The following is a 25,476-nucleotide window of genomic DNA, read 5'->3' as shown; positions in this document are numbered from 1 at the left end:
GAATGTAACTAAAAACATGCCCTTTTCCCACATATCATGGACTCCATTTTGACATGACTCCTTATTTTTTTTCTTTTTCCTTTTTTTTTTTTTGAAACAGGATCTCACTCTGTTGCTCAGTCTGTGGAGTGCGGTGGTGTGATCACAGCTCACTGAAGCCTCGACCTCCCGGGCTCAGGTGATCCTCCCACTTCAGCCTCCCGAGTAGCTGGGACTACAGACACACACACCACGTCTGGCTAATTTTTATATTTTTGGCAGAGATGGGGTTTCACCATGTTGTTCAGGCTGTTCTCAAACTCCTGCATGTCTCCTTTCTTTAAAGGAGTCTATAATTTCTCTTTCCAAACAGTTAATTCTTGTTAATTTGAAATCTTTCTGTAGTTGAAATTCTTTACCACCATTTTGTCTTGTGCCTGTCTAAGATTTTATGAATTTATTTTTCACCCTTTCATGACTTATCTTCACTTCTCTGCCATTGCCTTTTCCTTTAGGGTACTCTTCTTTCTCATAACTAAAACCTCTTTCGAATATACCTCTTCAGTAAGCCTCCCCACAATTAATTCTCTCTGATTTTAATGACTCCTTTTCTTTATATAATTTTTGCATTTGTGTATTCAGTTCTAATTATTTTAATATTTGATATTCTTTAAACGGCTTTATGTTTTGATATATTCTTGTTTCCCAACAAAATAATGAAATAATTTAGAAAGGGGCTAAGGCTTTTGTTTTTGTTTTTTTCTACCTCAGCTCCTGACATACTTTTTATGTGATTGCTATGTTTTAAATACTTATGAAAAAATGACAAACATTACAAATGATAAAGATCAATATTTGGTTAGTTTTAGCAACAATTGTTGCTCTTCAGGTAGAAGTTCTAGTTGAAGATTCAAAGATGTGTAAAGGTGGCAAGCCAAAAATAAAAATTGTTCACTTTATAAAGAGTGTCCACTGCCTTGTCTTGATTATAAGAAAAAAATTGACCGAGCTGATTTTGAACATCACAAGATACTCTCTTGACTGTATGATGTAAAAATCAAAGATAAAAGCCTGTAGCTAAGGTAGTTCAACTGCTTTATGAGTTGATATTTTATGTTGTTTCCAAAATATAATTAATGTGAAAATTGTTCTAATATTAAAAAGTCTAAATTTATAATTTGGAGATGCAAAATTAATGTATAATTTATGTCTAGGATGACTATGTACTTTTAAGTAGACAAGACAGTTGTGGAATGAAAAGGAGAAAGTAATGTAGTAAATGTAATTGCTATGTACATACTTGCCCAAAAGAAGGCTTCTTTGTAAAAAGACAAGTCTATGATGATGTATGTATATATACATGTACAATATAAGAGAATTTTTAATCCTGTTATCTGTCATACTGAAAACACTTTGTATGAATTTTGTAATAGCACGGGTTTGCTCACAGAAATCCAATGTAAATCGAGGAGACTTCAAAAGAACTTTAAGCAGAATAATTGATTTTACTCTAACATGAAAGTGGAAGAGGAGGGAGTAGACAACACATTTCTATCATCCACCAGTAGATCTGGAAAAGTGGCAAGGTTTTTCTTATAAAATTTGTTTCTTTAATTATGATGTTTTGTTTAATAACTATGAATTCTATATTTATAATTTTCCTCCTATGTTTTCTTATAGATTCAGGAAAGCATGGAACTAACTCAAGAGGAACATCAGCTCATTAATAACATTGTGGCTGCTCATCAAAAATATACCATTCCTTTAGAAGAAACAAATTTGTTTGTGTTCATTACTGAAAGAAATAATGTATAATTATGTTAGGAAGCAAAGGCACAAGCATAACAGCTTAAAATTTCAAAAGATATTTGAAAAAATAAAATTTATTAATCTTATTGCTTTTTTATGGGTTAGCTGCAGGAACATGCAAATTCTGAACTGAGCTTTTTGCGACTTTCAGAGACAGCAGTCCTACACATATGTGGGCTAATGAATTTTACCAAGAGGCTCCCAGGTAATTACCTTTGGGAAAAATTAATTTAATACTTAAGCTAATTTTATAAAAAGTTCCCTGTTTTAAGGGAAGTGGGTATTTTAGGAAAAGGAAAAAAAATCTCTCTATTTTTTTCACCAACTTTTTGTTTCTTTCTCTTTTTCTTTTTTTTTTTTTGAGACAGGATCTTACTCTATTGCCTAGGCTGGAGTGCAGTGGCATGATCACGGCTCACTGCAGCCTTGACTTCTTGGGCTCATGTGATCCTCCCACCTCAGCCTACTGAGTAGCTGGGACTGTAGGCATGCACCACCATGCTTGGCTAATTTTTGTATTTTTTGTATGCAGAGGGTTTCACCATTTTGCCCAAGCTGATCTTAAACTCCTGGGCTCACAAAGCTGCCTGTCAATGCAAAAATATGTTTATTTTGTCTGCTTTAATCAGATGGGTGAAAAATCTAAATATTTAAAAATACTGCTCAGAGAGTAGAATTCAGATAAAGAGGCTAGGAAGAGTAGTGTGGTGAGGGGAGTGAGGATGGTTAATGGGTACAAAAATATAGTTAGAATTAACAAGATCTAGTATTTGATATCACAACATGTTGATTATAGTCAACAATAATTTATTGTACATTTAAAAATAAAAGAGGCTGGTGCAGTGGCTCACACTTGTAATTCCAGCACTTTGGGAGGCCGAGGCAGGAGAATTACTTGAGCCCAGGAGTTTGAGACAAGTCGACTCAACACAGCAGGACCCCATTTCAACAAAATATTAAAAAATCTCAGGCCTGGTGGTGTATGCCTGTGGTTCCACCTACTCAGAAGGCTGAGGCTAGAGGATTGTTTGAGCCCAGGAGTTCGAGGTTACAGTGAGCTGTGATCACACCACTGCACTCCAGCCTGGGCGACAGACTGAGAACGCTGTCTCTAAACAACAACAAAAAACCTCACAAAACTATAAGTGGAATATTTGCAACACAAAGAAATGATAAATGCTTGAGGTGATGGATACCCATTTTCCCTGATGTGATTATTACATGTTGTATACCTGTATCGAAATATCTCATGTACCCCATAAATATATATACCTACTCTATACTCATAAGAATTAAAAATAAAAAAATAAAATTATTCAAATGACTTCAAAGACTTGAGAATTAAGACAAACAAAATGTTGTTTGTTTTTGGAAAATGACTTTTTTTTTCGATAAAGCATGTAACAAAGAAAATTCCCTGTACAATACTGAAATATCAAACCACTGTTGGCCAAAACTTAGCTATCTATTTACATGTACAGATGTCTCATTCTAAACATAAATTCTTCAAGGCTAAATCCACTATGTTTAATTTGCTCTTGCCATAGGAAAAGTATTATTTAGTCCTGATAAAAGTGTCCCAAAATATTACCATGTGGAATCAAAATTTTATTTCAGATTTGAAGTAAGATATTATGATTGTTCTAAGGGAGCATTTAGGACTCATACTATTATATGAATAATTTAAAATGTTAAAATACTACGTCTGAAAATTATCTTCTCATTATCGATTTCAAACAATTATGTGATCTTCTCTTTAAAGGATTTGAAAATTTGACCAATGAGGATCAAACTGCACTACAGAAAGGATCAAAAACTGAAGTGATGTTTCTCCATGGGGCCCCACTTTACAGTCAGAAAGAATCAGACTCTGAAAGTAAAAAAGGATTTCTTTCTAACTTTAATGTTAATAGTTATTGTTAAATTTAGCAATAAATTGTATCACATTGAGCTATTTTTTATTTTAATTTTGCCAGTTACTATAGGCAAAAATACTTCATAATAGCTCTTTATAAGTTGTTTTATAAAAAGCTATTTTTAATTATATAGCATTATGGAAAACACATTTTTGAAGGGTCTCCTATACAATCTTTCTATAAACTACAAACTATTAATTTAACTTCATGTTTCAGTAATAAAAATTATAAATCTATCATTTGCTGGGAGTATTTCTGATCTAACAACTATGCTGGATTCTGAAAGATTGAGTTTAAAGATTAGAAAAAAATTCAGGCTTTATATTTTTCCTTTTAACTAGATTCTGTGAGAATATTAAATCATTCAGATTATACACCGAATTGTCACAGTAGGAGTGGTGACAGAAGTCTTATCTGTTCTATGGAAAAATGTTACAATGAAGAATGTCCTTATACTACTCTAACTGGTAATATGACTCAGTATGAAATGTTATATTGGATGGAAAAATTTGTATATAATGTTTCACTTTCATATACTGCTTTGAGATACAATGATAATTTCCATATGTTTGATTCTACCCTATGTTTGGATGGAAATACATTTTTGTATCAATTTTTTAGGTATTACTGAAGAATTTATTACCACACTGTTTTACTTCTACAGAAGAATGAGCAAACCTGATACTACTAATACTGAATATGCTCTGATTGCAGCAACAATTGTTTTTTCAGGTAAAAAGTTTTTTCATGTGAAAACCATTCAGTGGTAAAAATCTGTATTAAATTTGGCAATGAAATGATGAAGTTTGTGGTTACTAAATTATTAATTACAGCCAAATGTACCAATTTTGTTTTATCACAATTTTCTTCTCTACAGGAGCATTCCTTTAAGCTTATATACATGCTATAATTTTTTGCAGCTTAAAAAATGCTTTCTTGACCTCATATCCACTTTCATTTACTCTCTTATTTCTCTGTTCCACTTCACAGAAAAAAATTTCTTTAAAGGGTTGTGTATACTCCTGTCTCTGTTCCTTTGGTTAACTCCTAAACCCTATACAGTAACATTATGTCCTCTCCTCTCCATACCACCATAACTAGTCAATATCTTTAGGATCTTGGCATTGCTGATTCCGGTGGTCAATTCCTAGTCCTCAGCTTTCTTGACCCATGAGCTACATTTGACAGAACAGATCACGTCCTCTCTCTTAGAACACTTTCATCACTTGGCTTCAGTTGATCACTTCTTCCTTCTTGACATGCATTTTTTTTCTTGATTTCCAAGACCCCACACACTCTTGATTTTCCTCTTTAGTGGTTGCACTTTGAGTTTCTTTTGTTAATTCCTCTTCATCTGCCACAGTGACAAACGACAAGAATATTCCAGGGCTCAGTTCTCTTTTTTCTGTACTCACTTCCTTTGCAATTTCATCCTATCTCATGGCTTTAAAGGCCATATATATGCTGACCACTCCTAAATTTATTATACATACCAACCTGAAGTGCTCCCCCAAACTCCATTAAATAGCCTATTCAAGATTTTAACTTGCATATCTAGTAGGCATATCAAATTTAACACGCTTGAAAGTGAATTCCTAGTTGCCTCCCGCTCCATCCTTCTATATTTGTTCTCCATCTCTACTAAATGGTATTTTCCATCCTTGAAATCGTATATGCTAAAATTTTTTGTCATTCTTAACTTCTTTCTTTCTCTTATACCCATATCAAATATACAACAAATCCCACTGGGTCTGCTCTCAAAATATATCCAGAACTAAACCAGAACTTACTATTTCTATCCTTACAATCCTAATTTAAACTACTCTCCTAACTGGCTTTTTCTGTTTCTGCCCTTGCCTCTCTAGAATCTATTCTCTATACAGGAGCCAGAGTAATTCTTCGAAAATGTAAGTCAGATCATGTGATACACCTCTGCTCATAACCCTTAAATAGCTTCCTATTTTACACAGATTAAAGCCAAAGTTCTTTTCATCATTGCCTATTACTATTCATTTTGCTTATTCCATCCCAGCCATGCTGCTTTTGACGTAGATATTCCTAGAAAATTTCAAGCAGGCTCCTGATACAGGTTCTAGTGTATTTGATAAGTCTCCTGCCCAGAAACCTCTTTCCCCAGATAGTCATATGACTCCCTCATTCACTATCTTAGATTTCTGCTAAATGCCATTTTATCTCTGACTCGCCTTTGAAAATTAGTTACTCCCCCTTACACTAAATTCTTATCCTCTTCCCTGTTTTTTTCCCTCTATAACACACCACTCTGCTATATTACATTATTACATTTAAGTGTGTATTACATATACACATTTTAAAAATGTGTATATGTCTCTTTCCTCCTTGACTCCTCTCAGACCCAGAATATAAACTCAGTGAAGGGAGAAAATTTTGTCTACTACGTTCACTGCTGTATCACTAGCACAATGACTGGACGGATGAATGAATGCTGTCTAAACATTAATAAATTATTGGTTGGCTCTTATATTTTACAGCTGGATACTTGAACAGCTTTACCTTTTATTTACTGTTGACCTTGGGAAAATTACTGAATTTTTGTTAATTTCAAGTAAGCCCTTGGCTGATTTTAAATTTTTTTTTTTTTTTTTTTTTTTTTTTTTTTTTTTGAGTCGGAGTTTCGCTCTTGTTACCCACGCTGGAGTGTAGGGGTGTGATCTTGGCTCACTGCAACCTCTGCCTCCTGGGTTCAAGTGATTCTCCTGCCTCAGGCTCCTGAGGAGCTGGGATTACAGGTGTCCACCACTATGCCTGGCTAATTTTTTGTATTTTTAGTAGAGATGGGGTTTTACCATGTTGGCCAGACAGGTCTCAAACTCCTGACCTCAGGTGATCCACCAGCCTCGGCCTCCTAAAGTGCTAGGATTACAGGCTTGAGCTACCATGCCTGGCCTGGCTGCTTTTATATTCTTATAACTACTTACTGACCCTTCTTTCCTATGTAACTTAGTGGAAATTACTTATTTTTCTAAGTTTCAAGAAGCTCATCTGGAAAATGGTGGTAATAATAGAACTTAACCTCATATGGTATTGTGGCAACTACATAAAATAATGCATAGAGGCAAGTCACTTAGCATAATATTTAGCATATATTAAGGGCTCAGTAAATATTTGTTTTTTATTATTTAAAAGCTGCATTGTTTTAAAAGATTATTTATCTTTTGCTACTTTCCAATATACATTAAGATAAATATGATGATATTTTTCAGATCGTCCATGCCTTAAGAATAAGCAATATATGGAAAATTTAGAAGAACCAGTTTTACAAATATTGTATAAATATTCAAAAATGTATCATCCAAAAGACCCACAGCTTTTTGCTTATCTCATATGGAAGTTTACTGAACTGAAAACTCTGAATTACAACCATTCAGAAATACTTAGCACTTGGAAAACAAAGGACCCCAAATTGGCTACTTTACTCTCTGAGAAGTGAAATTTGTATTCTTGCTGAAGTTTTAGAATGTTGTAGTTTGTTTTAAACTTCCTAAATCTGAACTGTTTACTTTATCATATAGGATGACTGATTTGGACAACATGAACGATATTGCTGTGTTACCAACATATCACCATAAAATGGACATCATCAATGCTCATCGAAATTTTATCAAAATTTTGTGGAATATAGAACTATCACTGAGGGATATCTAGGATTCTTTTATGATTGGACTCAAAAAAAGCAAAAGTTGTTTCCTCATGGTTCCTTCAAAAGGATCCAGAGAGTTATTACCTAAAGAAGCTTCACTTTTTTTCATTGAGTAAAACATTGAATGAAAATATATAAATTTATGGATATAAGAAAGGCTAGCTAGTGGAAATGGTTGTAATCAGAATAAAGAGAGTTTGGCCAGGTGTGGTGGCTCACACCTGTAATCCAACACTTTGGGAGGCTGAGGCGAGTGGATCACCTGAGGTCAGGAGTTCAAGACCAGCCTGACCAACATGGTGAAACCCTGTCTCTACTAAAAACACAAAACAAAATACAAAAATTAGCCAGGCATGGTGGTGCGTGCCTGTAATCCCAGCTACTCCAGAGGCTGAGGCAAGAGAATGACTTGAACCTGGGAGGTGGAGGTTGCAGTGAGCCGAGATCACACCCTTGCACTCCAGCCTGGGCAACAAGAGTGAAACTCCATCTCAGCAATAACAGTGACAACAACAACAACAACAACAACAACAACAACAGAATAAAGAGAGTTTGTGAGCCTCATTAACTAAAGCCAGACTGATGGAATAAGGAAGTAACATTTTAAACGTATTCCTGTTACAGCATTTTATGAATTATTAAAGACAAGCAAAACCTGTTCAAATCTTATCATTTCTTAAAATGCCTTAAAAAAAGAGATGCTTTATAAAAAAGTAGAAATTGTGTGATGGCGAGAATAATGAAAAATTAAAATATAAATTATTAAAATATTTTAACATATATTTGGAAATTAAACATAATTTGCTTCTCATTCTGGCAGAATATTTTAACATTTTTGCCAACATCTTTTGTGGAAAAAAACGAAGTTCTTAAAACCAGAAATCTTTCTACAAATATTTAAGTCCTTATATGGACAGGATGTTAATATGTTAAATTAAATTTCATGTGAAATACATGGAAGTGAGAAATTCTATGGTGGCACCATTGCTTTGAAAGACTGATTTTAAGTAAATAAAATATGGTAAATTTAATATAACACTAGGAGTAGTATTTTGATTTTCAATAAAGAACAAAGTGATCATAGTTGAAATTTTCACTGTTGTAAAACTTTTAAAAATATTGAGATATTAGATTTATACTCTCAATTGAATGAAAAATTTTAATTAGATCAATTATTGCCTCTGGTGATACTTTGTGTATATTCTTAGTATCATCTCTCTGAGGTGATACCTCTGAGGTAGTACCTTATCTTTTTCAGAATATCTAGACTCAGTTTCCTTAAATAGCAAAATGAAGGAGTTAAACTGGATCATCCTTAACTGCTCAAAAATTTTATCAGGAATGATTGTTTCTGATTATACAAAGTGAGTTCTTAAAAATATTGCTAAAGCCCTTAGAAAAAGCATCAATTGTATTATGATGCCCCGAGAAAGTTGGAAAACAGAGTCAATGGTATATTCAAAATGGAGCTCATTATTTTATTGCTCAAAATTAAGTAACTTAGCACTAGGATAATGATAATAGCTAGTTACTCAAGCCTGAAACCAGCCAGTCATCTTAGACTGCTCCCTTTCTTTCACTTATTATTAAAAAGTTATCAAATTCTATTAATTTTACTTCTTAAATATCTTTTACATTTGACATCTCCTCTTCAGTTCCACTGTCCGTGTCACAGCTCAGGTCCTCATGTCTCACCCAGGCTATTAAAACTGTCTCCCTACTCTGGTCTCTTAAGCCTAAATCATTCCTCATACTACAAGTTTTCTTCTGAACTCGATCATGTAATCCTTTCTGCTCAAAATTCTTCGGGATCTCCGTCCACAAAGTCTAAAATCCAGACACTTTTTCAAGGCCTTTCTATAATACTTGCTCTCTCGCTCGTTCTTTTTTTATTTGAGAGAGTCTCATTCTGTGGCTCAGACTGGAGTGCAATGGTGCGATCTCAGCTCACTGCGACGTCCGCCTCCCCGGTGGTTCAGGCGATTCTCCTGCCTCAGCCTCCGAGTCGCTGGGACTACAGGCGTGTGCCACGTGCCTGGCTAATTTCGTATTTTTACTGGAGACGGGGTTTCGTCATGTTGGCCGGGCCGGTCTCAAACTCTTGACCTCAAGTGATCCGCCCTCCTTGGCCTCCCAAAGTGCTGGGATTACAGGAGTGAGCCACCATGCTCTTGAAATCTCTAGTGTCATCTCTTGCCATTTTCTCCACTTAATCCTTACACAGTACGCTTCTTGGGCTTAGTCATACTAATCTCTCTTACAACTCCAAGGCCTTTGCTAGCCTTCCGTCAGCCAGCAATACTCTTTTCCCATTCCCTCTCCTTCTCCCCCTTCTCCCCGCTCTCCCCCCTCACTCCATTCTCCCCGCTGTCCCCCGTTTCCTCCCTCTGCCCCCTTTCTCTCCTCTGTCTCCTCTCTCTTCTCTCTCTCCTCTCTCTGTCTCTTTGAGACACAATCTGGCTCTCTTGCCCAGACGGGAGCCAGTGACAGGATCATTAGCTCACTGCAGCCTCTATCTCCAGGACTCAAGCGATCTTCCCCTCTCTGCCTTTTAAGTAGCTGGGACCACAGGTGCGCGCCACCACACCCGGCTATTTTAGGATAGGCAGGGTCTCACTACGTTGCCCAGACTGGTCTTGAACTCCTTCCTGGGCTCAAGCAATCCTCCCGCTTTGGCCTCCCAAAGTGTTGGGATTACAGGCGTGAGCCAATAGCCCGCCTAGCCAACTCTCCATTCACTCATTCTTATGTGAAGCAGTAACAGAACCATACCACATGTGTGGAGCTTCTCCTGACTCCACAAGCCACCGTGAGAGCCACTTTCCCTACGTCCCTATCATAGGAATCACCCTAAATGATTATACGACTTTGTAATTGTTTGCCCATCTGTTTCCTTCCTAAGATAGTGGACCTCTTGGAGGGCAGAAATGGATTTTTCACTCTCAGCTTCAGTCTGTCATAGCGCCTGACATTTTCCCCAGCATTCTTCGACAACAGAAGCCTAAAGAACTTCCACTCCAAGGAAATACAGAATCCGGGAAGGAATTGTTCCTAGCGAGAAGGGAAATCTCGCGAGATTCAGGTCCTGGGAGCCTGGCAAGCCCACGCAGCGACGGTTATTTAGCCGTTGAACTGCCAGCCGCCCGGGGCCCACGCGCTCCGGGCCGCTCAGCCTGAGCGATTTCCCGCCTTTTCTGAGGTTCTGAGGCGGGAGCTATTGGTTCTTTCTGTTGCCCTCATAGACCATAGGTAGCAGTTCGCGTGGGCACGGAGCCCACGGTTTCCCGCTAGTTCTTCAAAGGTGAGGGCAGGTGCCCCGAGTTCTTTTCTTGGGGACTGAGCCCAGAGCGGGGCGATACTGTGCTACTGCGCCTCCCCGCCGCAGCCCGCCGCCGTTTTCTTTTGAATAGTGGTCCAGGAACTTAAGACAGTTCTCCTGGCGATGTGGTGGAATCTACCAGGGCAGGAGAAGGGAACGGGCTTGCTTTTCAGGCCAGCGTGGCGGCGGGCGGTGGGGCGAAAGGGAGAAGGAAACGAGGGTTTATCCCTTTGCCCACTCCGCGGTAAGCGACCTTGTAGGGCTCCACTGTAGCGAGAGCCCCGTGGATTCCTTTTTTTTAGCCATTTAGTTTGTAAACATCACTTTAAAGAATACATAGTGTATTCACGGCACACGGTGAAAAAAACTTTCCTTCCCCTCCCGCCCCCAGGGCAGTAGATATTTACAACCGTAACAGAAAATGGAAAAGCAAAAGCCCTTTACGTTGTTCGTACCACCGAGATTAAGCAGCAGTCAGGTGTCTGCGGTGAAACCTCAGACCCTGGGAGGAGATTCCACTTTCTTCAAGGTAAATTTCCATGTGACTCTTAATTGGACTCTTCTTAACTTTAGGGAAATGAAGAAAAGTGTACTTTCTTCCTGGTGGTGTTTTATAATTATTTCTTCTCAATAAATGGTGTCATTTACCCAAGAATTTTGAATCCCATTGCTTTAAATGAACAGTGAGCATTATTATGTAGGCATCATTCATTTAAATAATAACTGCTGCCGTAGAACTCTGCATACATAGTGGAACCTGCTTATTTTAATCCTCCTTCTTCCCGTATTTGATTCGAGGCAACTTATAGGACAGATACTACAAGGCAGTAGAATATGTTAGGAGAAAATTAGGAAAATTATCAAGAAAAATGAGGACTATTTGGACAAATGCCTATATATGAGTAATAATTCGTGTTGTGACTGGGCTTCAGATTTGACTCTGAGCTTCCTAGTGGATAGGACAAAGAGGGAAATTCATTTGTGTAATGGAGTTATCATTGGATAGGAGGAATTATACCAAGTTTCCCAGGTGAAACAGAGCTTTAAAAAAATTATTTTAAAAAATTTATCATCTGGATCCTTATATTGGAGATGCAATGATGCAATGAATATTTTACTTGTATATGCTGTAAAAAAATTCTTGTTGCTGCTATAGGCAATAATATATTATTAAATGCTATTGAGTAAAGACAATCTTTAATTCTATCAAGGGAAATCATAAACTGAAGCAATCTGCTAATATTATTCTATACTACTAGTTAGATTTACTGTTATTCTTGAATACCTACAAAGCCATATATTGAGTAATTTATAGTTTAGCTTCATCTTACAAGTGGAAATATCTAATTAGAAGTTTTTCTTTGTTTATATAGAAAACGCATTTGATATTTTAAACATGTATGTACGTTAAAGGATTTGCAATTATAGTGACCTCTTTAAGCAGGTGTATATTACATATGTATATATTACACTATTAGTGTCAGAGTGGTATGAAACAGCATATTTAAGAACTTCTTTGTGTCTCTAGAGTTTCAACAAATGTACTGAAGATGATTTTGAGTTTCCATTTGCAATGACTAATCTCTCCAAAAATGGGGAAAACATTGATTCAGGTAAGAGCCTGGAAAAGCAGTGTATCAGCTTATATGGAAACATTGTGTTATATATATCGCTAGTTATTGAAAATATAATGTATTATATCAGTATTATTGACACAAAAGCTAGATATAATACTTAATATAAAAAATAAGGCTGGACACAGTGGCTAACACCTGTAATTCCAGCATTTTGGGAGGGAGCTGAGGGAGGGGGATCACTTGAGGCCAGGAGTGTGAGACCAGCCTGGGCAACATAAGGAGATCCTGTCTGTCCAAAAAAAAAACAACAAACAAACCCCACCACCCCCAAAACTAGCTGGACGTGGTGGCATGTGCCTGCAGTCCCAGCTACTTGGGAGGTTAAGGTGGATCATTTGAGCCCTAGAGATGGAGGCTTTGAGGCTACAGTGAGCCATGATGGCGCCACTGCCCTCTAGTCTAAGCAACAGAACCAGACGCCCTCTCTCTCTCAAAAAAAGAAAAAAAAAAAAAAGAAAGAAAGAAAAAAAGATGTTGGCATATTTAATACCTGTCGTCTTTTATCTTGCAGATCCTGCTTTACAAAAAGTTAATTTCTTGCCCATGCTTGAGCAGGTCAGTTAAGCATAGTACATACAGATATAACCTGTTTAGGTAATGAACTGCTTATTTGAAGAAAACAGTCTTTAGTTATTGCATTACTAGTCTTCTGTATTTAATTGTTATTATTTGGAAGCTCTTATCAGAAGTATTTTCTTATAGAAACATCTATTTTTTTAGGTTGGTAATTCTGACTGTCACTATCAGGAAGGACTAAAAGACTCTGATTTGGAGGTCAGAAGATTTTCCATTCATATTAAATTTCTTATAATTGGAATATAACTTATTACCTATATGTATATTTCTTTTGAAGCTTCAAAAGGATTATTATTTGGTTAATGTTTTAAGATATATCCTTTAAAACCTTTTTTCCTGCTTCTGTATTTTTTGGGTTATGAAAGTTCCATTTATGTAGAGGCAATTTCGTTTTAGACCATGAAATCAAGAGGAGGGGAAATGGGTACTGTACGTGAAAAGTATAGTATCAAGAGAGTATTTTACAAAATCAGCCTTTAATTAATACATGAAATTGACTGGTTGGCTGGTTTATTGTATAAGGAATTTGTAGGACATGCTATATACTTTTGATTTTAGTTATAAAGATATTTCTTATTTATGGCATATAGATGTCTTTAAAATGAAGAGAAATTCCACAGCCTGGTAAGGTACTAGATATTTGTTGCTGTGATTATAGTACCAAACAGTTTAAAATATATAGAACTTATTTATATATTTTTATAAGAAAAAGTTATCAACCAGCAGAAATTGATGTGATTAAAAATCTCTGATATTTACAATATAATGTGGATTTAAAAGAAGGCAGGAAATCTATCTAAAACATCAGACTTGATGAAAATGATATCTTGTGTTCACTTTTATTTTTCTTGTCATTATATTTTAAACTTCATGTCCTTTAGTGAATCTTCAAACTGTTTGTATAATCAAAGTGTTTCAAGACCATTGTTAAGATTTATAGATTTTTATAGTTTGATTTATTTTAGCTTTTAACCAGCCAGATCCTCTCACTAACTAAAATATTTTTATGGAGCCATTTCATTTTATTCAGCAAGGTATAATTTAGTCAAATGACCAATAACTTTAATGAAGTAGTTAATATTGCCTTAGTAGTTTAACAGAGTTAATGTGGCTTTCAGTATGCTATTAGTGCTTAAATTGAGGAAACATTTGGTCTCAACTATTAGTATATGGATATTTTCAGTAGGCAACCGTAGTTTGGTTATATTAGAATTTTGAACAATTAATTTTTGAAAACCTATTTTAATAGAATTCAGAGGCATTGAGCAGAGTGTATTCAAAACTGTATAAAGAGGCTGAAAAGATAAAAAAATGGAAAGTAAGTATAGAAGCTGAACTGAAACAGAAAGAAAATAAGTTGCAAGAAAACAGAAAGATAATTGAAGCACAGCGAAAAGCCATTCAAGAACTGCAAGTATGATAAAATTTTGAATTGTAAACATAGTATAGTAAATCTTATCATAATACTGTTGAAAGTAGAGTATTATTTGGGATAAATTGCATTGATCTTGTTTTTGTGATGAATATTTTAAGGATAATGCTTTTTAAAAGTTACATCAATACTGGATACATTTTAACTTTAAGAATAAGCATAGAGGACAAGTTGTATAATGTTTAGTGCAAATGATTAGGGAAATAATAAATCACTTTATATAAAAATTGATTTAATGATTCTAATTTTTATAAAGAGTTTCAATTTTTATTCCTATTGATGTTTTATATAAATATATTCTCTTAGAGTACAATAGTTGCAGATAACACTTTAAATTTTAAACTGTGTAACTATTTATTTATTTATTTTTTTGAGAGAGAGTCTCCCTCTGTCACCCAGGCTGGAGTGCAGTGGCACCATCTCAGCTCCCTGCAACCTCCGCCTCCCGGGTTCAAGTGATTCTTCTGCCTCAGCCTCCCAAGTAGCTGGGACTACAGGCACCTGCCACCACGCCCGGCTAATCTTTGTATTTTTAGTAAAAACGGGATGTCACCATATTGGCCAGGCTCATCTTGAACTCCTAGACCTTGTGATCTGCCTGCCTCGGCCTCCCAGAGTGCTGGGGTTACAGGCGTGAGCCACCGCGCCCGGCCGAAACTGTGTAACTTTTTGTGTAGCATAAAGTGAAAAAAATGTTAAAATGTGACATTGTGTTAGCACAAAGATAAAACATTACTTCAAAATATTTAGAGAAGATAATATTGCATTAAAATATTGTTGAATGTTTTTTGGAGATGATTTAGCCATCTTTATTTTAGATTGATGAAGGCCATATTCTTAAAGGAAATCATAAGCTATTACAAAAATGTTTCATTTTTATGTGGAAAGAAAATTCTTTTAGACTATTGTGCATTAGTAAAGAAATACTGCTTAATGATTATATTCATGTTTATTTTTGCTAATAAGCAAAATGTGATGAACTGTTCTGTTTTATAAATTAGTTTGGAAATGAAAAAGTAAGTTTGAAATTAGAAGAAGGAATTCAAGAAAATAAAGATTTAATAAAAGAGTAAGTAGTAATTTAATGAATTTGTTCTTTCACATTTTTTATTCCAAATTTACTACTAAAATAATTTTCAAAAACGTATTGAGCACTTTCTATATGTTATATAATATGAATTTATAAGTAGAATTATATCTGAGTGCTATGGAAAAAGGAAGACATACATTCTTGTGTTTGGCAAACTGTGGTCACTGACTAACAGCTTCCTTTTTAAAATGTCAGGCATCAGGAATAAACATTCCTTGGTGTCAAAAAAGATGCCTGATAATTCTGTATCTGCAACTACCTATGTATGTTGTCTGTTTCACTGCTGCCTTGAGTACAGTACTTACAAAATAGGGCTTAATTTAGTTCCAAGTTAATTCTTACTCAAATTCCTGTTTTTGAAAATGTAACAGTTTATTTCTACAGAAAAATGATAAGTTAGAAAATTAAGTCTAACTGCCATATGTGTTAGTAACTTCAAGATAGTCACAGGTCTCATTATTCACATAATGAATGCCTAATCAGAAAGTTACCTTATTTTGTGTTTTGAAGGTTAGACATATATTAATTTGTTAATGAATGGCCCAACCTATTCTCATTATTTTCCTTAGGTAAATCTAGACCTGTCTACTGAAAATTTATTGATAGCAACTTGGGTAGAAACTTGTTAAGGAGCTGTCACTTTTATTTGTTTATTTTAGTGGCCAGTTACTAGAACTTTTACTTTTAAAGGGAGGCAATTACTAAATCATCTTTGCTAGTAGTATGGTCAACCCACTGTTTCTTCATATAGTCATTTATGAATAACGTGATATATACCAAATATTATAATATTTTAAAAATTTCTTAAAAATTGTAACAATATATTTCATAACACAATGTGATTTTGCTTTGGAATCAGATTACACACAGGCAAACTCTTTCTTTTGTTTCAGGAATAATGCCACAAGGCATTTATGTAATCTACTCAAAGAAACCTGTGCTAGATCTGCAGAAAAGACAAAGAAATGTAAGTATCTTTCTTGTTTTATGTGATTTTATTCATTTATTTTACTGGTAGAGGTGGAGAGGGGAAGAAATTGTCTTTTTAATTTTTGGAACCAATTCTGATTTGAACAAATTATATGTGCCTCAGACTATTTTTATGTAAGTAATAAGGAGAGTCACAGTTCTTTGAGTTTTGAAAGCTCAAAAATTTTTGAAAGGTAATATATGTCAAAAGGTATATTCTTGGTATTTATAGTTAATCCTGGTTTCAGGTAAGGTATGATTTTGAGACTAATCTTTGTCTGGAACAACTAGGAAATTCAATCAAGAATAAGATACATAGCCATGCTCATAATAGAAAATAGCAGTAGAGGCTTTGCTAAAGCCATTGTATTTATGAGCAGTGGTGCAATGTTTATATTCAATCTAAATAGAATTATCAAATTTTTCCTAAAGAAACATTCTTTTGAAATATTATAATATGGTTGTGTTGTGTATGTGAAAGAACAGTGTAAAAATTTTTAAGCATGTTTTCATTTTTTTAAATTGTAAAGTAGGATTTTTTTCCCATTTTGATGAAAAAAAATGTGTGATTATAAAAAATAATAGTCTTTATTTTTGCCATAATTTGACACTGACTTTACTTTGTTTCTGCCAAGAATCCATTGGGAAATACTGTCTGCCTGCTTTTTCAGGATAGTCTCTATTTTTCTTCGGTAAAAATTTTAATTTGTATCATGCAGCTTACTACTTAACAGCTTGGGCTTAAGGATTAGACAGCCTGTGCTCAAATTTAGACTTTCAGTCTTTGTCCACCTGGGGAGCTTGAATAATTTGAGTAAATTATGTAGTCTCTCTGTCACTCTGTTTATTAATTAAATGCCTCTTAGTATTGTCCTGAGAATTAAATGTTAATAAATATGCTTAGAACAGTGCAAAGTGCTCAATAAATGTTGGGTATTTTATTATTATTATTATCGTTATTTCTAACATTGACTGTTAGGTGTTTTATTCTTTTTTTTTTTTTTGAGATGTAGTTTCGTTCTTGTTGCCAAAGCTGGAGTGTAATGGTGCAATCTTGGCTTACTGCAACCTCCGCCTCCTGGGTTCAGGCAATTCTTCTTCCTTAGCCTTCCGAGTAGCTGGGATTACAGGCACGTACCACCACGGCTGGCTAATTTTTTGTATTTTTAGTAGAAACGGGGTTTCACCACGTTAGCCAGGCTGGTCTTGACCTCCTGACCTTAGGTGATCCTCCCATCTTGTCCTCTCAAAATGCTGGGATTATAGGCTTGAGCCACTGCGCCCGGCCAGGTTTTTTATTTTTAGTCCCTGCCTGTAGTACCTTGCTTTTTAAAACTATATATATCTTCCAGAATGTACCATGCCACTACCAGCTCCTCTGCTATATCCTGTGTATTCAACATTCAAGATTAAATTTTTCTGCCTAGATATAAAAAGTGGTGAAAAGTACAGTGATAGGGTAAAAGGATAGTGCATTGGCTATCTTGCAGAAAATAACTTGGGTTAGAGAGACAAGTCTGATAGTTCTTTCTTTTTTTTCTTTCTTTTTTTTTTTTTTTAGATGGAGTCTCACTCTGTGGCCAGGCTGGAGTGCAGTGGCACAATCTCGGCTCACTGCAACCTCCGCCTCTCAGGTTCAGGTGATTCTCCTGCCTCAGCCTCCTGAGTAGCTGGGACTACAGGCACCTGCCACCACGCCTGGCTAATTTTTTTGTATTTTTAGTAGAGACGGGCTTTCACCATGTTGGCCAGGATGGTCTCCATCTCTTGACCTCGTGATCCACCCGCCTCAGCCTCCCAAAGAGCTGAAATTACAGGCGTGAGCCACTGCGCCTGGCGATAGTTCTTTCTTACATTTAGTTTTTAGCTAAGTTAGAGATCAGATGGTGAGGAAGGTTTAGAGAACCCAACATTTTTCAAGCTTGTCTCTTTAATAGACTAAAGTTGAGGTATGTCTTGATGTGACATGTAGAAAGTTTTTTTTTTTTAAAGTCTTGATACTTGCCTTATTATTAGTGTAAACTCTATACAGATTCTTGCCTTAAGTTGTTGACCAGTCTTTTTGTTATTGTGGTGCTTTTTTCTTTCTTTTATTCATTCATTCAATATTTTTTTTAGTGCCTGCTATGTCACGAAATCTTCTAGATGCTGATGAAAAACAGCAGTGAACAAAGTCTCTACTCTTACAAGAGTATATATTCCATGGTGTATATGTGCCACATTTTCTTTATCCATTCTGTCATTGATGGGCATTTGGGTTGGTTCCAAGTCTTTGCTATTGTAAATAGTGCTGCAATAAACTTGTGCATGTGTCTTTATAGTAGAATTTAATCCTTTGGGTATATACCCAGTAATGGGATTGGTGGGTCAAATGGTATTTCTGGTTCTATTTCCCTGAGGAATCACCACACCGTCTTCCACAATGGTTGAACTAATTTACACTCCCACCAACAGTGTAAGTGTTCCTAGGCTGGGCACAGGGGCTCACGCCTGTAATCCCAGCACTTTGGGAGGCTGAAGCAGGCAGATCACGAGGTCAAGAGATCGAGACCAGCCTGGCCAACATGGTGAAACCCCATCTCTACTAAAATACAAAAAAAATTAGCTGGGCGTGGTGGCACACACCTGTAGTCCCAGCTACTTGGGAGACTGAGGCAGGGGAATCGCTTAAACCTGGGAGGCAGAGGTTGCAGTGAGCTGAGATCATGCCACTGCACTCCAGCCTGGCAGCAGAGCAAGAGCTCTTCTCAAAGAAAAAAGTTCCTATTTCTCCACAGTCTCGCCAGCATCTGTTGTTTCCTGACATTTTAACAATCGCCATTCTAACTGGCGTGAGATAATATCTCACTGTGGTTTTTGATTTGCATTTCTCTAATGACCAGTGATGATGAACTTTTTTTCATATGTTTGTTGGAAGCATAAATGTCTTCTTTTGAGAAATGTCTGTTTATATCCTTTGCCCACTTTTTAAATGGGATTCTTTTTTTTGTGTAAAAGAATGAGTTCACATCCTTCGCAGGGACATGGATGAAGCTGGGAACCATCATTCTCAGCAAACTAATACAGGAACAGAAAACCAAACACCAAATGTTCTCACCCATAAGTGGGAGCTGAACAATGAGAACACATGGACACAGGGAGGGGAACATCACACATTGGGGCCTGTCGGGAGATGGGGGCAAGGGGAGGGAGAGCATTAGGACAAATACCTAATGCATGTGGGGCTTAAAACCTAGATTATGGGTTGATAGGTGTGGCGAACCACCATGGCACGTGTATACCTATGTAACAAACCTACACATTCTGCACATGTATCGCAGAACTTTAAAAAAAAAGAGTATACAGTCTAGTGAGGGGGGAGGATACAGATCATAGTGAATAAATAAAATGTATGTTAGGTGATAACTGCTTAAGGAGATAATATTTTGGGACAGTGTGATTGGGAAGTTTTTTCTGATTAAGTGACATTGGGTAGAGACCTGAATAAAGTAAGGGAGTGGGCCATCTATTTTGGGAAAGAATATTTCAGGCAGAGGAAGCAGTTAAGTGCAAAGTCCCTGAGATGAGAGCCTGTTCAATCTTTTCAGGTCACGATAATGAGGTCACTGTTCTGTATTTCTGATTCTGTATGTATTTTTCATCTTTTTTCTCACTGTACTCCACTCAGGATACTTTTTTCTTTTTTTTTTTTTTTGGGGCGGGGGGTGGTCTCACACTGTTGCCCAGGCTGGAGTGCGGTGGTTCCATCTTGGCTCACTATAAACCCCGCATCCCAAGCTCAAGCAATCTTCCTACCTCAGCTTCCCAAGTAGCTAGGACTACAGCCGCACAAAACCAGGCCTGTCTAATTTTTGTATTTTTTTAGAGATAGGATTTCGCCATGTTGCCCAGGATAGTCTCAAACTCCTGAGTTCAAGTGATCTTCCCACGTTGGCCTCCCAAAATGTTGGGATTATAGGTATTAGCCACTGCTCTGGCCCACATAATTTCTTCTAACCTCTCTTCTAGTTTACTGATTTTGTATTTAGTTACTTCTTGTCTGTTTTAAAATTTATCAGTTGATGTCTTAATTTCTGTTACTGTATTTACTGGTTGAGTATTAGCTGGTTCTTTAAAAATTTGTAGGGTCACTTTCCAGAATTTTAAGTTCTTTGCTGACTTTTTAAAGCTCTACTTTTTATCTCTATGAACATAATAAACATAGTTGTATCCAGTAATGCCAATGTCTGGAATATCTTGGGGTCCATTTCTGAGATTTTTTTCCCATAGATCCTAGTTTTATTGGTTATCTCATCAACTATCTTAGGTAATAATTATTAATTTGAGACTTAGAATGGTTAAATTTTCCTAGTTCATTGAATGTTCAGCAATTCTGGATTATGTCCTGGACATTTTGAATATTATGTTGTGAGAATCTGAGTCCTCTTCAGATTTCCTAGAGAATGTTTGTTTATTTTCTAACAGGCAGTCAGCTCACTTAGGTTCATAATAGGTTCTGTCTTGCCTTTTCAGTGTGGGAGTTCCAATATCAGTTCAATTTTTAATGCCTTTGCTGTGCTGCCCCTGGGTCTGTTTAATGTATGCTCTACTCAAGTATAGTTCTGGGTCTACTCAAGGATAGTTCTGGGTTTTATGTAGATTCCAGTTTGCAAAGCTTTTGTCCCATGCATATATAACCTCTCCCATTATCAACATACCTCACCAGAGTGGCACATTTGTTACAATTGATGAACCTACATTGCCACATCATGATTGTCCAAAGTTCATAGTTTACATTAGTGTTCACTCTTGGTATTGTACATTCTATGGGTTTGGACAAATATATCCCCCATTATAGTATAATACAGAATAGTTTCATTGCACTAAAATTCTGTGTTCTGCCTGTTGATTCTCTACACCTTACCCTGGTAACCACTGATCTTTTAACTGTCTCCATAATTTTGCCTTTTCCAGAATGTTAGGTAGTTGGAATCCTACAGTATGTGGCCTTTTCAGATTGGCTTCTTTCACTTAGTAATATGCATTCAAGGTTCCTCCATGTCTTTTCATCACTTGATAGTTCATTTTTTAAGCACTGAATAATATTCCATTCATTGTTTGCACATACCACAGCTTATTTATCCATTCACCTACTAAAGGACATCTTGGTTGCTTCTAAGTTTTGGCAGTTATGAATAAAGCTGCTGTAAGTATCCATGTGCAGGCTTTTGTGTGGACATTTTAAACTCCTTTAGGTAAATACCAAGGAGCACAATTCCTGGATCATATGGTAAAAGTATGTTTAGTTTTGTAAGAAACTGCCAAACTGTCTTCCAAATTGGGTGTACAATTTTTATTTCCACCAGCAGTGAATGAGAGTTTCTATTGTTCTATACTCTCACCAGGATTTGGTGTCGTCAAAGTTCTGGATTTTGGCCATTCGAATAGGGGTGTGTATTGGTATCTCGTTGTTCTAAATTGCATTTCTCTGATGACATATGATGGGAATCTTTTCATATGATTATTTTCCATCTGTATGTCTCCTTTGGTAAGGTGTCTGTTAAGGTCTTTGGCCCATTTTTAAATCAGATTGCTTATTTTCTTATTGTTAGTCAACAATAAGAAAAAAGACTTAACAATTTTGAGTCTTTGTGTATTATAGAAAACAGTCCTTTATCAGATGTTTCTTTTGCAGACATTTTCTCCCAGTCTGCGGCTTGTATTCTCATTCTCTTGACATTATTTTTTGGAGAGCAGAAGTTTTTATTTTTATTTATTTTATTTATTTATTTATTTATTTATTTTTTGAGACGGAGTCTCGCTCTGTCGCCCAGGCTGGAGTGCAGTGGCCAGATCTCAGCTCACTGCAAGCTCCGCCTCCTGGGTTCACACCATTCTCCTGCCTCAGCCTCCCGAGCAGCTGGGACTACAGGCGCCTGCCACCTCGCCCGGCTAGTTTTTTGTATTTTTTTAGTAGAGACGGGGTTTCACCGTGTTAGCCAGGATAGTCTCGATCTCCTGACCTCATGATCCGCCCGTCTCGGCCTCCCAAAGTGCTGGGATTACAGGCTTGAGCCACACGCCCGGCGAGAGCAGAAGTTTTTAATTTTAATGAAGTCCGGCTCATGAATTATTTCTTTCATGGATTGTATCTTTGTTATTGTATCTAAAAAAAAAAAAAAGTCATTGTGATACCCAAGATCATCCAGGTTTTCTCCTATTTATCTTGGAGTTTTATGGTTTGTATTTTACATTTAGATCTATGATACATTTTTAGTTAATTTTTTTTAAGGTTGTAAGATCCGTGTCCAGATTTTTTTTTTTTTTGCATGTAGATGTCCACTTGCTTCAGCATCATTTTTTGAAAAGACCATCTTTTCTCTATTTTATAGCTGTTACTCCTTTGTCAAAGATCAGTTGACTATTTATTTGGGTCTATTTGTTACTCCCTTGTCAAAGATCAGTTGACTATATTTATTTGGGTCTATTTCTGGACTCTCCATTTTGTTCCTTTGATCTCTTTGTCTCTTTTCCCCACTAATCCCTCACTATGTTGATTACTGTAGCTTTATAGTAAGTCTTGAATTTGAGTAGTATCAGTTCTCCAACTTTGTTCTTCTCCTTTAATGTCGTGTTGGCTCTTCTGAGTCTTTTGCCTCACCATATAAACTTCAGAATCAGTTTGTAGATATCCACAATATGACTTGCTGAGATTTTTACTGGGATTGCATTGAATCTGTAGATCAAGTTGGGAAGGACTGACATCTTGACAATATTGAATCTTCCTATCCATGATCATGGAATATTTCTCTATTGATTTAATTATTATTTGATTGTTTTCATCAAAATTTTATAGTTTTCCTCATATAACTCTTGCACATGTTTTGTTAGATTTGTGCCTAAGTATTTCATTTTTTTTTGTATACTAATGTAAATGGTATTGTGTTTTCAATTTCAAATTCCACTTATTCATTGCTGGTGTATAGGAAAATGATTGACTTTTGTATAGTATATTGACCTTGTATCATGCAACCTTGCTGTAATTGCTTATTAGTTCCAGGATTTTTTTGCTGTTGATTCTTTCAAATTTTCTGTACAGACAGCTATGTTATCTGTGAAAAAAAATAGTTTTTATTTCTTTATTCTCAATCTGATTCCATTTGTTTCCTTTTTTTGTTTTATTGTATTAATTGAAACTTTAAGGACAATGTTGAAAAAGAATGGTGAGAGGGGACATCCTTGCGTTGTTCCTGATCTTAGTGGGAAAGCTTCTAGTTTCTCACCATTAAGTATGATATTAGCTATAGATTTCTGTAGATATTCTTTATTAGGTTGAGCAAGTTTCCTTCTATTCCTAGTTTACTAGGAGTTTTTATCATGAATGGGTGTTGGACTTTGTCAAATAATTTTTCTATATCTATTGATATGATCATGTAATTTTTTTAGCCTGTTATGTGATGGATTACAATAATTGATTTAAAATGCTGAGCCAGCCTTGCATACCTTGACTGCATTCCATTTGGTTGTGTGTTGTATAATTCTTTTTATACTTTATTATTATTATTTTTTTTTGAGACAGGATCTTGCTCTGTTACCCAGGCTGGAGTGCAGTGGCTTTTCACAGGCATGATCATAGCTCACTATAGCCTTGAACTCCTGGGCTCAAGTGATCCTCCTGCCTCAGCCTCCTCAGTGGCTGAGACTATAGGTGTGTGCCACTGCACCCAGATAATTTTTAAAATTTCTTTTTAGAGATGGGATCTTGCTGTGTTGCCCAGGATAGTCTCAAACTTTTGGCCTCAAGCAATCCTCCCACTTCAGTCTCCTGAGTAGCTGGAATTGGGATTTTAGGTGTGGGCCACTGTGTCGGCTCCTTTTATACATTATTGGATTTGATTTGCTAATATTTTGTTGAGTATTTTTGTATCTGTGTTTGTGAGAGATTATTTGTCTGTAGTTTTCTTATAATGTCTTTGTCTGGTTTTGGTATTAGGGTACTGCTGGCATCATAGAATGAATCAGAAAATATTCCCTCTGCTTCTATCTTCTGAAAGAGATAGTAGAGAATTGGTATAATTTCTTCCTTAAATGTTCGTAGAATTCACCAGTGAAGCTGGCAGGTCTGGTGCTTTCTGTTTTGGAGGGTTATTAATTATTGACTTAATTTCTTTAATAGATATAGGCTTATTCATATTGCCTATTTTTAATTCTGTGAGTTTTGGCAGTTGTGTCTTTTGACAGTTGGTCCATTCCATTTAGGTTAGCAAATTTGTGGGCATAGAATTGTTCATAATATGTCTTCATTTTAACATCCGTGGGGTTTGTATTGATGTCTCCTTTTTCATTTATGTATTAGTAATTTGAATCTTCTCTCTTTTTCTTAGCCTGGCTAGAATTTATTGATTTTATCGATCTTTTCAAATAACCAGCTTTTGGTTTCATTGATTTTTTAAAATTATTGATTTTCTGTTTTCACTTTCATGGTTTTTACTCTAATTTTCATTACTTCTTTTCTCCTTCTTAGTTTGGATTTAATTTGCTCTTCTCTTTCTAGTTGCCTACAGCAGAAATTTAGATGATTGATTTCAGATAGTCTTTTCCAATTTATGCATTCAATGCTATAAATTTTCCTCTCAGTTTTTCCTGTATCCCACAGATTTCGATAATGTGTGTTTTAATTTTCATTTAGTTCAAAATATTTTTGAATTTCTCTTGAGATTTCTTCTTTGACTCAGGTGGTATTTAGAAGTGTCTTGGTTAATCTCCAGGCATTTTGTGATTTTCCAGCTATCCTTCTGTTATTTATTTCTGGTTTAATTCCATTGTGATCTGAGAGCAGATACTGTACAATTTATAATCTTTTAAATTTGTTAAGGTGTGTTTTATGGCCCAGAATATGGTCTATCTTGATGAATGTTCCATGTGAGCTTCAGAAGACTATGTATGTTATTGTTGGATTAAGCAGTCTGTAGATGTCAAGGTGATTGATGGTTTTATTGAATCCAACTACAGGTTAAGCAGCCCTAATCCAAAAATCCCAAATCTAAGATACTCCAAGATCCAATTGAGTGCCAAAATTGATGCTCAAAGG

General features: G+C 35.9%; 1 protein-coding gene across 4 annotated transcripts in view; it reads left to right on the top strand.

The window, feature by feature from the left end:
* Nucleotides 1-10,528: 10,528 nt before the first annotated feature.
* SYCP1 (synaptonemal complex protein 1) overlaps nucleotides 10,529-25,476 on the top strand; it is a 110,796-nt gene continuing 95,848 nt past the window's right edge. For 2 of the 4 annotated variants that reach the window (XR_010583610.1, XM_045365098.2), the window contains exons 1-8: nucleotides 10,529-10,684; nucleotides 11,102-11,231; nucleotides 12,231-12,315; nucleotides 12,851-12,894; nucleotides 13,060-13,113; nucleotides 14,165-14,329; nucleotides 15,349-15,416; nucleotides 16,331-16,404. Coding sequence is in view for 3 of the 4 variants with exons in the window: in XM_045365098.2 (XP_045221033.2) it covers nucleotides 11,124-11,231; nucleotides 12,231-12,315; nucleotides 12,851-12,894; nucleotides 13,060-13,113; nucleotides 14,165-14,329; nucleotides 15,349-15,416; nucleotides 16,331-16,404 (598 nt within the window). In the remaining variant the exon portion in view is untranslated. Of the gene's footprint in view, nucleotides 10,685-11,098; nucleotides 11,232-12,230; nucleotides 12,316-12,850; nucleotides 12,895-13,059; nucleotides 13,114-14,164; nucleotides 14,330-15,348; nucleotides 15,417-16,330; nucleotides 16,405-25,476 lie in introns of all 4 variants that reach the window. The other 2 variants (XM_045365107.2, XM_045365102.2) reach the window with 1 other exon arrangement.

The sequence above is a fragment of the Macaca fascicularis genome, chromosome 1 (genome assembly GCF_037993035.2).
Source record: "Macaca fascicularis isolate 582-1 chromosome 1, T2T-MFA8v1.1".
NCBI classification, from domain to species: domain Eukaryota; kingdom Metazoa; phylum Chordata; class Mammalia; order Primates; family Cercopithecidae; genus Macaca; species Macaca fascicularis.
The sequence above is the reverse complement of the archived record's forward strand: the minus strand, read 5'-3'. Positions and strand labels throughout refer to the sequence as shown.